The sequence below is a fragment of the Camellia sinensis genome, unplaced genomic scaffold (assembly GCF_055761805.1).
Source record: "Camellia sinensis isolate YWXY unplaced genomic scaffold, ASM5576180v1 Unanchor4, whole genome shotgun sequence".
Lineage (NCBI taxonomy): Eukaryota > Viridiplantae > Streptophyta > Magnoliopsida > Ericales > Theaceae > Camellia > Camellia sinensis.
This window is the reverse complement of record NW_028129277.1, coordinates 12,252,063-12,266,154: the sequence shown is the minus strand read 5'-3', so window position 1 is coordinate 12,266,154 and position 14,092 is coordinate 12,252,063. Positions and strand designations below refer to the sequence as shown.

Below are 14,092 nucleotides of genomic sequence, written 5' to 3'. Positions count from 1 at the left end.
CTAAGCTTGCCTTGGTCTTTTCTTCTTCCATCTCTGGTGATCTCAGGCCATTGAAGTGTCTACCATCTTCCAAGAGGTCAACGACTGATCGCCTCTAATCTCTATCACCCACAATGTCTAACGGCCTCAAAATTGGGCCAAATTTGAAATTGCTTGACTTCAGTGGGCCACTGTTATATAATTGTCACTGAGTGGTAAACTGAGGAAAATAAATAATATTATGTCAAACTTTTGAAAGAAATTCACTGGGAGATATTCAGTGAGAACATGCCCTTGTTAAATCCTAATTGATGTGAATTGTGGAATTGGAGACAAGACAACACTTTGCAGGTCCATGGTCCGATTGGTCAATCACTATTATACTCCTTGTTAGAAAGAAATGGATATTCTATTTTTATATCATATTCAAGTGTCAATTCACTTCATAACCAATATAGTTTTCTATGTGTAACAGGCTATGATGCACAGACACGGACACGGACACGGAAAAACGCAAATTTTCAAAAAATAAGAGACATGACACGATGGGGACACGTTCAATATATATAATTTTATTTATTTATTATATGTAAAATTAAAAAATATAAATATTATTCACAAATTAAAATTTTTTTATAAATAAAAATAATTTATTTAAACAAATAATAATATCTAAAAAAAAGAAAAAAAAAAGAAAAAAAAAATGTTTGTTCAAATATATATCTAGTATATAATATATATACTATTATTATTAGTATATAAATATATATATGTATATATATTATTAGTATATAATGTAATACAACGATCGATGGTCAAACGAGGGCGCCGAAAATTTTAGCGAGAGAGAGAGCAGAGAGGGCGATTGATGGTCAATCGATGGTCAAACGATGGTCAAACGAGGGCGATCGATGGTCAATCGATGGTCGATCGAGGGCGCCGAAACCCCATAGCGAGAGAGAGAGAGAGAGAGCAGAGAGGGAGACGACACAGAGAGGAAGACGAGGAAGACGACACTTGATCGAAGAACATACCTGATCTAGGGCTCCATTTCAACAGGTTCTTCACCCTCTCTCTCTCTCTGTCTGCAACAGGTTAGGGTTTCTCTCCCTCTCTGTCCATAACGTGTCCATAGCGTGTCCAACAGTGTCCAAACGAGTGTCCGGCTGCAAAAATTCAAAAAAAAAAAAAGGGACACGTAGGGTAGAGTGTCGGACACGTGTTCGACGCGTGTCCGTGTCCGACACCCAAACGTTGCCTTAGGAGACGTGTCCGTGCTACATAGGTAACAGGTATATAATGTTCATATGTAGAAAGGTTATTGCATGATTTAAAGCGTACGACAAACAGTTGTGTCTAGTTTGTACAAGCTTGATTTGATGTCAATATATGCTGGTTTGTTTGAAATTTTTGGCTCAATTTGATTACATATGCTTCCCTAAGGTCGTGTCTACAGCCATTGTGGATTGGTTGACCAAGTAACCTTTGCCACCCTCAGTTGTAGTAGAAAACTGTGTAGGTTTCTTCTATTTCCTGGGATACATTGATTGCATTAGATACCATGAGCTGCACTAATAGGATGTAGATAATTTGAACAACTCAAGGAGAATGAATCAATATTCTGTGTTTTCAAATTTATTGGGGCGGTTGTATGCTTTATATTCATACTCACATCCTGGCTCTTTTTGAAGCTTCACTGTGCTGATGTGGATGTGGTTGATGGCGCTGTTTGCATCTTGAAAGCAGTCATCTTTAGAAGCAATTCTTCCTTGGCTGGAAGCAGTCTCACTGATACTAGAAAGATGGATGCTGTATTACCATTGCTCTTACACCTTTTAGATGAACGTGATGGCACAGCTAGGGCTGTTGTTGTACTCATTGCGGAACACTGCTCCATGTATCTTTTTTCCTTTTTAAATTTTTTTCATTTGCATTAGTAATTCATGTTCTAGATTTTTATCTTTTCAAATCTGACTGCTAAACATTGGTTTACCAGAAGCACAGATAACCAGTGCCTTGAGGAAGTTCTACAGCGTCTTGCTTCTGGAGCTGTTTTACAGAGGAGGAATGCCATTGATGTTATTTCAGAACTATTTCATATATCACCAGATTCGGTGAATATACTTTCCAGTCTAATGTGATTCAAGGTTGCTTTTGATGGCAATAAGCCTTTTGATAAATTGCATGTCTTTACCCCCTTGGCTATTCTTCAGGTTTATTGCAGGCAAGATATAGCAAACCACTTGCTGAAGCTCCTTGGAGATGAAGAACTGGTAATTCGAGCACAGGCAACAAAGTTGATTCCTATGATGGGTTAGTATGAGATTTAGAATTTATGATTCCATGTTAAATCTAAAATGCTTGTGATAAGTATTTCATTAGAGTTTACGTAGAAACATGCTTATTAGGAAACAAAACCAAAAAAAAAAAAAAAAAAAAGAAGAAGAGAAAAAGGGAAAAAAGGTTTACTTGAAGATCTGTTGCTTCTTGTGGCAACTGTCATTACTGATTAGTCGTGGACAGTAGCTTTGGCCAGTCTCGTAGTCTTAGTACGCTAGGTTGAATGCTTTAGGAAGGAAAGGGGTTGGGTTTGTGAGTTGGAGTTGTTAAGGTTAGGAGTGAGGTGAAAGGATAGTAAATTGCCATGGGTTGGGCTTGTGAGTTGGAGGATTTAAGGTTAGGAGGAGTGAGGTAAAAGGATAGTAAAGTGCTAAATAAAGGAAAAGGAGAAAGCGGAGTAAAATTTAAAGTGAATTTGTAAAAAGGAGAAGGAAGAAGGCAAATAAAGCTAGATGTGTTAAAATTTATCACCTACTTCACCCACTTAAACCTACTCCACTAAACCTAACCCACTACACCCACTTAAACCTACTCCACTAAACCTAACCCACTACACCACTACCACCTCACCTACTCCACTAAACCTAACCCACTACACCACTACCACCTCCACTTCACCTACTTCTTACCTACTACACACTCACCCTCTTCTATATATAGGAATCATGAATCATTGTAATTATAACAACATCAATATATCAATCAATAATAATACATACAATTTATTCTCTCTCTTTCTCTATACATTATTTCTTACATGGTATCAGAGCTGGTTTAAAACCTAGTATTTTCGCTTCTCCGGCGGGCGGCAACCTCACCTTAGCCGCCCGCCGGACCTCAACCTATTCCGCTGATAAAATCAACAAAGATTTGTGCAACTGTAGTCATGTGTGAGGCTGATGGAGAAGAATTCTTCACCTCATATGACGAGACAGTCTGGAACTGGAAACATTGCAACATTCTGCTCTGGAATTCTGCAGCAGCTAGATTATAGCTTGGTTGAGTGCCAAGCTTTGGTTCTTCCACCCACTCTTGAACTTGCCCAGCAAAGTGTGAAGGTTCATGCTTGTGTTGGAGGGACTAGTGTGCGCGAAGATCAGCGCATTCTCTCCAGTGGGGTTCATGTTGTTGTTGGTACTCCTGGTCGTGTGTTTGACATGTTGCGGAGACAATCACTTCGCCCTGTTTACATCAAAATGTTTGTCTTGGATGAAGCTGATGAAATGCTGTCACGAGGTTTTTAAAAATCAGATCTATGATATTTTCCAGTTGCTGCCACCCAAAATCCAGGTTGGGGTGTTCTCAGTTGCTGTCACCCAAAATCCAGGTTGGGGTGTTCTCTGCCACAATGCCACCAGAGGCTCTTGAAATCACCAGGAAATTCATGAATAAGCCTGGAAAGAGAAAAAGCTCATACTAGGATTTGCGAAGTGATTCGCTGCAGGAATTTTGGCTTTGGATGAAACCCTTACCATACTCCACTCATTCTCTCCAACTGTTCTAACTTTTTATTTTTATTATTATTATTATTATATCAAATAATCAATGCACTCATGTTCCCCACTAACAGTGTCCACTTTTGACCCAAACCATTTTCAATCCATCATTTCTCCTTCACCTTTTGCACCCCACTCACCGACTCTCTCTCCACTTTATCACATGGGTTTGTCCCTCTCTCTCCTCCATTTGATTTCAAAAATCACTTATTTTTATTTATTTTTTCCAAGTCACTTTTCCTCTTTTTTAAATACTCCACTTTATTTTGAAACAATCGCACTGATGTTTTTCATATAATCCATCTATAAATATTTTTTATCTATTTTCTTTCTCCCTTGTTTTCTTTCATTTTATTTTTATTTTTTCAACAAAACACTCCCAAAACAAAAACAAAAAAAAAAAAAAACAACATTTTACAAACTTGTTATTTCTTCATGCCGGGGATCAACCCCGATCAGCATTTTACACCATAAAAAAAAAAATAAAAATAAAAAAAATAAAAATAAAAAAACACAACAAAACAAAACACAACCAACACAAATCGGAACAGTGGGATTTTTCTTCTCGCCTATTCCGCCGGTCTTTTCTTCTTGCCTCCGTCCTGGGCGGTCCTTGACGGTGTTGCCTCCGTGCTTCCTCGACCACCAAGCAAGTTGCCTCCTCCCTGCTCCTCCACTGCAGCATATGGTGGACCTCCAAATCGGAACATCACGGTGGCCTTCCGCTTCAGCTCCTTGTTTTCTGCCTTTAGCACACTTATCTCTGCTCGCGCATCCTTATACATGCATTGGAGCAGAGCCAGTTGGGCGTTTAGCTGCTGCACCTCATTTGTTCTACTTTGCAGCCGGTGCGACAAGTTTGTGACCGCCGTCATGGTCTCCACACATGACTTCAGAGTATACTGATTGGCCTCAATATCAGTTTGCACCGCCATTTTTTGCTCCACCGACCGCATCGGAAAGTTCAACGGAGCAAAATCAGAGGTGTTTGGTTGAGGTTCACGGGCCACCGCACCAGTTATCTCTCTTGTTGACTCGTTGAGGTCTGGAAAGAGAGTGAGCAGACTACGGGACGAAGAGGCCATTTTCTGGGCAACCGAGTATTACAGAGTGTTTCAAGATTTGCAGCTCTTAGAGACACTCTCTCAGCAAAAGGAACTATCTCTCTCAGCAACACGAAGAGTTTTTTTCAGAGTTTTTTAGCGGGTTTTCTGCCTCAGCCTCAGCCTCCGCTTCGATTTATAAAGACCTTGACGAAGAGGCAGACACGCGCATCATGAGCCGCTCGGCGCTCGCCGACAACTTGGCACGCCTTTTGATGGCACGTCTTTTTATGGATTGGGCACGCCTTTTGATGGCATGCCTTTTTATGGATTGGGCACGCCTTTTGATGGCACGCCTTTTGAAAGATTGGGCACACCTTTTGAGGGTGCGACTTTTTAGGGGTCCGACAAGACTCTGTAAACTGTCCCGACATTGATTCCGGTTAGTTTCTATATGGGTCCGACAAGACTCTGTAAACTGTCCCGACATTTGATTCCGGTTAGCTTTTCCAAGGGTCCGACAAGACTCTGTAAACTGTCCCGACATTGATTCCGGTTAGTTTCTACAAGGGTCCAGCAAGACTCCGTAAACTGTCACAACAACTGTCACCATATTGTCTGCTACAACGGTCCGACATGACCCCATAAACTGTCTTCTACAACGGTCCGACATGACCCCATAAACTGTCTTCTACAGCGGTCTGACACCGCCATCCAGTGTCCTCTACACCATTATGACACCACCATACAGTGTCCTCTACAACGTTATGACACCACCATCCAGTGTCTTCACCAATGGTCTGACACGACCATACAGTGTCACCTATCCTCTTTTATTTTTATGTATTTTCTTGTTTTGTAACTCTCTCCAAACTCAAGTTGGCTAGTTCCTATCCCCCTTGAGTTTGCGGGGGGCTGTTAAAATTTATCACCTACTTCACCCACTTAAACCTACTCCACTAAACCTAACCCACTACACCCACTTAAACCTACTCCACTAAAACTAACCCACTACACCACTACCACCTCACCTACTCCACTAAACCTAACCCACTACACCACTACCACCTCCACTTCACCTACTTCTTACCTACTACACACTCACCCTCTTCTATATATAGGAATCATGAATCATTGTAATTATAACAACATCAATATATCAATCAATAATAATACATACAATTTATTCTCTCTCTTTCTCTATACATTATTTCTTACAAGATGGTTGGAAAGGCCTTTTGATGAAATGGAAATTAAACGTAGATTTTGATTTTGAGAACTCCCTAGGTCCAAATGGTTTTATTATGGCTATTTTCCAAAATTGTTGGGACATTTTGAGGTTTAGTTTGATTTAATGAGGGGTTTTACTAAATTTTTCAAAAATGGAGTTGTCAATGCTTGTACAAATGCTACATTCATATGTTTGATTCCTAAGAAGGAGAATTCTTTGAAGATTGGGGATTTTAGGCCTATTATTTAGTTACTTTCTCATATAATATAGCATATATGGTTATTTCTAGGAGATTGATGATTTCAGGTGACACTATACTTGTTTCTTAGGGAATCTTTTGTTGGGGGTTGTCGGATTTGGATGTAGCATTGGTGGCAATCAGATAGTGGAGTAGGATTATATATCTCAAGGCGTGTAAATTGTTTTTTTTAAGATTTAATTTTTGAGAAAATTTATGATCATGTGGATTGGGGTTTCTTTCATTTTTCTATGGATAGGAAAGGATCTGGAGTTAGATGGAGGAAATGGATTCATGGTTAGCCTTCTTCTATTGAGATGCAACAAGGATCTAAGACAAGGTGACCCTTATTCTCCTTTTTGTCCACGATTGTGGTTGATGTTTTGGGTTGAATAGTCTATAGGACTAAGGAGAGAGGCTAGGTTAAGATTTCAGTTTCTCATCTTCAATTTGTAGATAACACCATGTTTTTTCTCCATTGTGGAGCATTCTAAAATGGTTAGTTTGCATTCTGTTTCGAGGAAAGACGTGTGCTTTAGATTGGGAATAACCACTAGTGATAGGGAAAAATTCAGGGGGAAGGACAAAGGAAAGAGCAATGCCTAAATCAAATCAATTGATTTGTCATGGTGGAGAATAAAAGCGGCACACAGACTATACTTGAGCTTCGGATCAATGTCCCCAAAAGCAAGGACTACGCGCGCATGTTTCAACGAGAACACTGAAAAAACCTAATTGAGCTCTACATAAGATAGCCATGAAACTATGACCGATAGATTCAGACACTTGGCCACAGCTGCATGCAAAAGGAATGTAGTTCTGGTTGAGGCTTTCTGTCGCGAGATATATTGCATAGGATAGTTGGCTTATTAGGTTGTTCCGTTGAATCTTTGCCATTGAGATATTTAGGCCTTCCTCTGGGGTTAATCCTAGGGCTGAAAGTTTTGGGGATCTTGTGATTGTAGGCATTCATCTACTCTCATTGTCTTGGTGAGAAAAGAATTGTAATAACCTTTTGTCTTCGTGCTATTGTTTGTACAAATATAATCCTCTGCTTTAATGAATTGTTTATTTCTTCTTGCAGACCCATCTCTGCTTTTGCCTGCATTAGTTCGTCTTGTTTGTTCATCAGATGAAGTAGTACATTCATCTGCCAGAAATGCATTTGTCGCAGTGCTCAAATATCATAATAAAAAATTTGAAGTTTTATGCATGCTGCTCGACTGTCTTAGGTATATTGCTAGTTTAACTTGTACTTGTTTCTTTGTTTGTTTGTATATGGCTTCAAAGGCTTGATTTGTTTGCAAGTGGTTTGTTTCTGGAAATTTTAGAGTACCAACTCATTTGGTTCTCAATATCATTAATACATCAGGCAGCTGTTTTACTTGTGTAACTTTGTAATTTGTATTTTCTTCAGCAATATCTGCCAGAATCCAGATCTTCCTCAAGCTCTAGGTGATAGAGGGAAAGGTGTGTCTCTCCTGTTTTGATTATAGAATTGATCAACATGCTATCACATCCTTGTTCATACTCTTTTTTTTTTTTTTTTTTTTTTTTTTTTTTTTTTTTTTTACAGTTTTATGGAAAATTTTGAAACAGAAATTCTTTGATCTTGTAAGTCTGCAAAAAATCTAAAAAGTCATAAATGGATATATTATACATAAACCACATTTTTCTGACTACTTCTGACATTTTTGGAAATATCTTCTCCTATTCTTGTACAAGTCAAACATTTAGCATAACTTGGGGATACTTGAATGGGGCCATGAGCTGCCTTTAAGTAGATCATTCATATGGCCTAATAACTTTATTTTGACTACTAAATTATATACCCTGCATTATGATTAGGTCCCATTAACTGGACCTTATTTTTTTGTTAATTATTTATAGAGTCAATTTTTGAATTAGGCTGATCAATTGGCTAGACTATTTGCACAAAATATGGATCAATCTTCTGAGACCTACCTTGAATTATTTGCTCCAGTTGCTGCACCAAAGAAAATTCCAATTAAATGGACCTTAGGAATGTGGATTTTTTGAGTTAGGATATTTAATTTGATGACCTTGCAAACTTATAACCACCATTGCCATACCAATTCCAAAATTGTCATAAGGTTCTGAATTTTTCTTTTCTGTTCCTCCATCGAAGCATTCAATGGAGGCACTTTTATGTCAAATACTGGGTTTTAAGTATTCTTACAAAATAGTTTCAAGGTACTGTCTGTTGAGTGATTTTATTTTCAATCACATTTTCTTTCTTTTATTTTATTTTTTATTTTATTTTTATTTATTTATTTTTTTCCATTTATGTTTTACCTCTTCATTACATTGTACAAGGGTCAAAGTTGGATGCTGATAGAGTGTTCAAGCTGATCCCTCAGTGGTCAGAAAGTGTAAGCTTGATTATTTTGCAATTTGTGTATTTTATTTTATTTTATGATAAGTAATTTCTTCTATGAAAATTTGATGTTTCTTTTTTTATTGGTTTGTAAATTTGATGTTTCTTGGCTATGGTGTTCTTTCATGTGCGTGTGGCCTTTGTTCATTACCTTTCTGAGTAGTGTTTTTTGTATTTGCCTGTTTAATGTATTCATGTGTTTCTGTGCTTGGCTTAGGTTATTTTATTGTGCTAGATTATCACCTTATTAATATTGCTATTAAGCTTGTGTACTGTTCTCTTGTTTTTGGCTTGTCTAGGTAATGTCAGACATATTTGGTTTGTGTAACACATCAGTGCATTAACAATGCCTTAATTACAGAATTTTAATAATTATTGAACATATATACATGCATATGTATCTATGTAACAATGGAAGTATATTTTTAAGGTAGTCCTTTATAGGACTTCATCCTTCATATTTTAATAAATGAGCCACATACTTTTCTTCACTATTCATATAAATACATTTATGATGAACTATTCTAGACTTCAAGGGAACAACATACTTTTTTGGATTCATGGTAGACTTCTATGTTAAACCAAAAGATTGAGATTGTGATGAAGAAAGTCGTGCTTTTCAATCTGTTCTTTTGTCACCGAAGAAGCACAGACACTTCTAAAAATGTGGCGTGCCTGTGTCAGACACTGACACTCATTGGAAACTTCCCGACACATGTTTGACACTCATCAAAACATGTCCAATTTTTTTTTAGAAAAATTTGGACTCTCTTTGGACATTTGGAGAACACATATGTCCTTCGCTTAAACAAAGGTGTCTATTGATTAAACACACATGAAACTAATTGTAAGTTTAAACAAAATAACCTATGATACAATAATAAAAGAAAAACAATATAAATTTATAAAAATAGGTGTTATATTGTATTTTTTTTTATTATCTTTGAATAATATATTCATATATATGACATATAATTAATATATAAAATTATTTATTTTATACATGTCCCCCACATGTCGTGTCCTGCATTTTCTGAAAATTGACATGTCGGCGTCTGTGTCGTATCCTTGTTGCATCACATGTCAGTGCTTCTTAGTCTGTCACCATAGGTTAATGCTTATTGTGGTAAAGGCCTAGGACTTGGGGGTGTGCTCCCTCCAATGTCTCAGGTTGAAAACTTCCTAGGTGCAAACAATTTCTTGGCGCCAATCCATATGAGGCTTTGCCTCGGCTTTAATTGGGTCCCCCCCATTAGTGGACAGTGGGTTTGGTCCTCTGTACTAATCAGTGAGCCAGATACCGAGTTATCAAAAAAATGTTAATGCTTATTGTGGCCATCCAATTTGTTTGTGAATTGCTTTTTAAATTAGATATTAGGACTTTTTGTCCACTTTTCTTTTCTAAGACATACGTGGAAAAAGTTTTTTTACTATCTTGGTAATAATAAAAATACGATTGTATTTTGTCTTTCAAGTTTTTATTTATTGATGTGTTCATGCTGTGTCATGCCATGAATTTTTTGAAAATTGTTTTGTTAGTGTGTCTATTGTGTCATATCCATGTGCCCTTTTCCTTATCCATGCTTCTTAGTCTATATCTGCACCAATCCCTTGTGCTGTCTCAGGTCTGCATGTAAGTTATTTATTGACTTGAGGCTAGCATAACATTTTCAACTTGTCAATTGGTGTCCTTAAGTTGTGTCTAGATGACTTCTTGGACTTGCTTGCACTAACGGTTCTATTTCTCATAAGGTCTCATTTTCTTTCAGCCTATATCTGAATTTTTTATTTTGTTGTGCTATATATAGGTTGAAGACTGGAACTCGTTAATCGAACCATTGATTGACAAGATGTTTGCAGAACCATCAAATGCAATTATTGTCAGGTTCCTAAGTTATATAAGTGAACACTTGGCAGATGCTGTAGATGTTGTCTTTCACCGACTTCTGTTACATACAAGACAGCAAAACAGGTTAGTGTGAATTGCGTTATAAAATGTTCTCTTTGATTCCACGTGTAACCTCTCGATGTTCGAAAAATCTCATTCATAATCTCTGATAGTTCAAATGCTATAATTGAATTGTGTACTGGTTATCTTATGTGCTTGATTTACTGTTATATATAATCGTTAGTTAAAAAGTTAATTCAATGACCATGAAATACATAGACTTCCTGTTTCCTGTTTGGTATGCTGGTGTATGGGCTGGCAACATTGCATATAGGTAATAATTAACTACTCAAGCTAGATTGCTGAAGTGTGCCTGTGTAAAAGAGCCTAACAACTAGTAAATCCACAACATATTTTTTCCCCCTTCTTTTTCTCACCTTGTGTGAACCAGCACCTTTGTCTAGTTTACAAATCACTTAAAAGGATCCAGATGGTAATAACTAATTACTCTAAAAGCCTAGGCTGGAAAGTGATGCGACTTTCATCGATATAGAATTACTCTAATGGGTTTTCTTTGTTATTTTCGTCCTTTTTTCCTATCCTCTCTGATTGTCTCCACTCTTATTTTCCCTACTGAAGTTGGAGATGAGTGGTAAATCTATCTAAACCACCCCATAATTAATGTGTACTTGGTATTCAATTCAACCTATTGGTAAATCAATTTACTTATTCAATTGCACATGTACCATGTGTCCTTTGTTTGAGAACTGCTTAAGGTACTCCAACTGTATCATTCCACTGCAGCATTTTATTTCAACTCTTTGGCTTTTCATTTACTTGTCTGAATCATGCCATAATATGGGGCTATTGAGTATATTCCTTACCATCTTCAGTGAATATCCCCATCATCAATAAAGGAAGTGGACATGTTCTATTCCTTTCTCTTTTATTAGTCTGTTTTTTTCAATCATTTGGTCAGTGCTAGAAGTCAAGAAGTTGTTTCATATTTTACTTGTGATTTGTGTGCATCCCACTTATCCACTATGAAACATGAAAAGAGTCTTGATTCATGTTTTCACATGATGCCATAGTTCTGTAGGATGGGTTTCAATTTTGTACCTTAAAACAATTGCATCTGTTTTCAATGTTTTTATGTTTGGTGTGTAAACTGTTCTCTCTCATTATTATTATCATAGTTTTCAAATCTGGATTCATATCGTGAATCGAAATGGCTTTGTACCGAATAGTGAATTGAATCGAATTGTGAATCGTAAAGATTCTGTCACTTTTTCTAAATTATTTAAAAATATATATCTACACATTTAGATGTTAAATATATCTTATGAATATGACATATTTACACTTAAATCAATGAAAATGTTATTTTGAATGATAATCACGTAGTTTAATAGGTAAGAAGTTAACAAAGGTTCCTATGTAAGATCACTATCTTACCTTTTTTCTTTTTTAGATATTTTTTATTAACAGTTCTTAATAAAGATAATAACCAAATAGACAAACTATCAATTTCCAAAGTAACAATAATTAACAAGGATGTTGATATTTGGACAATAAGCATACATAAGTAACAGTGAAATAATAAGAAAGAATTATTTAAAATATTTTATTTTAAAGCGTAAAACATTTTATAAGGTATAATTGACTTTACACATGTAATATTCAATTATATTCAATTTAATAAAATAGTAATAGATAATTCATAGTGTAACTTTAATCTTAAATATCTTTAGAAGATATATTAAGATTTTTTAAAGGGAAAAAAATGGAAAGAAAGGTTAAAAATATATTGGGTCTGACTGAATTTGATTGGATTCTATTAAAAACTCCATGATCACTAAAATAATAATAATAATAAATCATGTATATATGTTGGTTATTTTGGTATTAAACGCTATCACAATTTGTATTATGTCATTTTTACTAAAAAGATAGAGAAAAGAAGAGTCGAAAACATGTCGGACACAATAATTTCAAAAATTGCATGAATCATAAAAAGTGAATTGAATCGTGAATCGTGCATCGATTGTGAATCGTGCATCGATTGTGAATCGTGCAATTCATTAGAGATTCACTTCCAAAATAGATTCACCCATAGATTCGTACCGATTTTTCAAAAATGGTGAATCGAATCGCGAATTGTAAGATTCTGATAACAGAGATTATTATCATTATTATTTTTTTCTTGGGGTGAAATTGATGAAATTTTTTGCAGATGGGAGAATCGAAACTATGAAGTTGATAATCCTCTGAAATTGGAGCATTCTCTCTTTGATCGCCTTTGTCCATTACTTATTATCAGGCTGCTTCCACTAAGAGTTTTTAATGATCTCAATTCTTCACTTATATATGGTGAACTTTGCAAACAAGGTATGATGATCTGTGCCTTCAGTGAATTCATTTTTTCTTTTTTCTTTTTTCTTTTCTTGTCTGTTTATTCTTTGCGTCTTTCAAGGTCAGTTCATTGTTCTTGTGAATTTATAAAACATAATAGTTGTAAAGTTTGTCCATCTCTAAGCCCCTTTCTTCTTCTTTTATTTTATTTTATTTTATTTTTTTATTTTTTCCCCTAGTGAAATTTGCAAGTATTTGGCAGTTCAACGTAAATTTCTCTGCTTGTTTGCTTGTATATTGTCATCTCTAAAATGCTACATTAGTGACTGATAGTATTTTTAATTTTTCTGTGTGGGTGTGGATACCAGCTTATGTGTGGTATTCTGGCGCACCCCCCCCCCCCCCCCCCCCCTTCTTTTATCCTTATTCTTTTTCGGTTGCCTTGTGGACTTGTGTCACACAAGGGAAGGGGTTCTGGGGGAGGTATGAAATATGTTTGTATTCTGCCTTGTTGCAACTGGTTGAGGAAACTTTACTCTGTTGAATGTCAGCCAATGAGAACTTGTGTTTTTTATCCTGTTTAACTGGAGTTTTTCCCTTAATTATAATACTTTTAGTTGATGGGCCGTTTATTCCTCATCTTTGTAAGTAGTTATGTTATTACCATGTCATGTTTTGAATAACTAAGATTAGAAATCATAAAATTAATGTTTGTAACTGTAAAATTTTTTGTATCCTTAGTGGCATGGTCTAAATACTACTATCAAAGTCAGCTTTCCGCTTTGAGACGAGTTCTCACTGCCAATCACTGATCTATTAGTCCATAACCATTTTTTCCATTTCATTTAATTGCTGAGAATGCTGCTAAGAATGCTTCCTCTAATTTAGAATCTCACATAAACGAGTTCCTAGTTTAATCCTATTGCAGTCTTATTTATTAGTTATGTGGTGCAAATTCATCGGAAGTGTGGATTTGCACCCATGACTCTTTTCATCTCAGTCAAACCTGTAATCATCGTGAATGTAGCTATTCATCGGAAGTGTGGATTTGCTCTCGATATGTGTATCCCTTGTTGTTTGGGCCATGATAACCTCTTAGCATTAAAAAACAAAAATAAAAAGGAAGC

At 36.2% G+C, this 14,092-nt stretch overlaps 1 protein-coding gene and 2 long non-coding RNA genes across 10 annotated transcripts in view; 2 read left to right on the top strand and 1 right to left on the bottom strand.

Annotated features, from left to right (window-relative positions):
- The window catches only part of LOC114299145 (uncharacterized), an 86,129-nt gene that overhangs the window by 57,023 nt on the left and 15,014 nt on the right, over window positions 1–14,092 (top strand). For all 8 annotated transcript variants that reach the window (XM_082912676.1, XM_082912675.1, XM_082912682.1 and 5 more), the window contains 8 exons: window positions 1,671–1,876; window positions 1,976–2,093; window positions 2,193–2,292; window positions 7,412–7,559; window positions 7,745–7,797; window positions 8,665–8,720; window positions 10,534–10,697; window positions 12,847–13,001. In XM_082912676.1, the coding sequence (XP_082768802.1) occupies window positions 1,671–1,876; window positions 1,976–2,093; window positions 2,193–2,292; window positions 7,412–7,559; window positions 7,745–7,797; window positions 8,665–8,720; window positions 10,534–10,697; window positions 12,847–13,001 (1,000 nt within the window). The remainder of the gene's footprint in view (window positions 1–1,670; window positions 1,877–1,975; window positions 2,094–2,192; window positions 2,293–7,411; window positions 7,560–7,744; window positions 7,798–8,664; window positions 8,721–10,533; window positions 10,698–12,846; window positions 13,002–14,092) is intronic.
- LOC145816730 (uncharacterized) lies at window positions 2,778–4,146 on the top strand. Its single transcript, XR_014358814.1, has 2 exons — window positions 2,778–3,609; window positions 3,647–4,146. It is a non-coding gene; the product is annotated as an uncharacterized LOC145816730 (long non-coding RNA).
- LOC145816731 (uncharacterized) lies at window positions 3,009–6,320 on the bottom strand. The gene is made up of 2 exons (XR_014358815.1): window positions 5,890–6,320; window positions 3,009–5,847 (listed from the first exon to the last, which is right to left on the bottom strand). It is a non-coding gene; the product is annotated as an uncharacterized LOC145816731 (long non-coding RNA).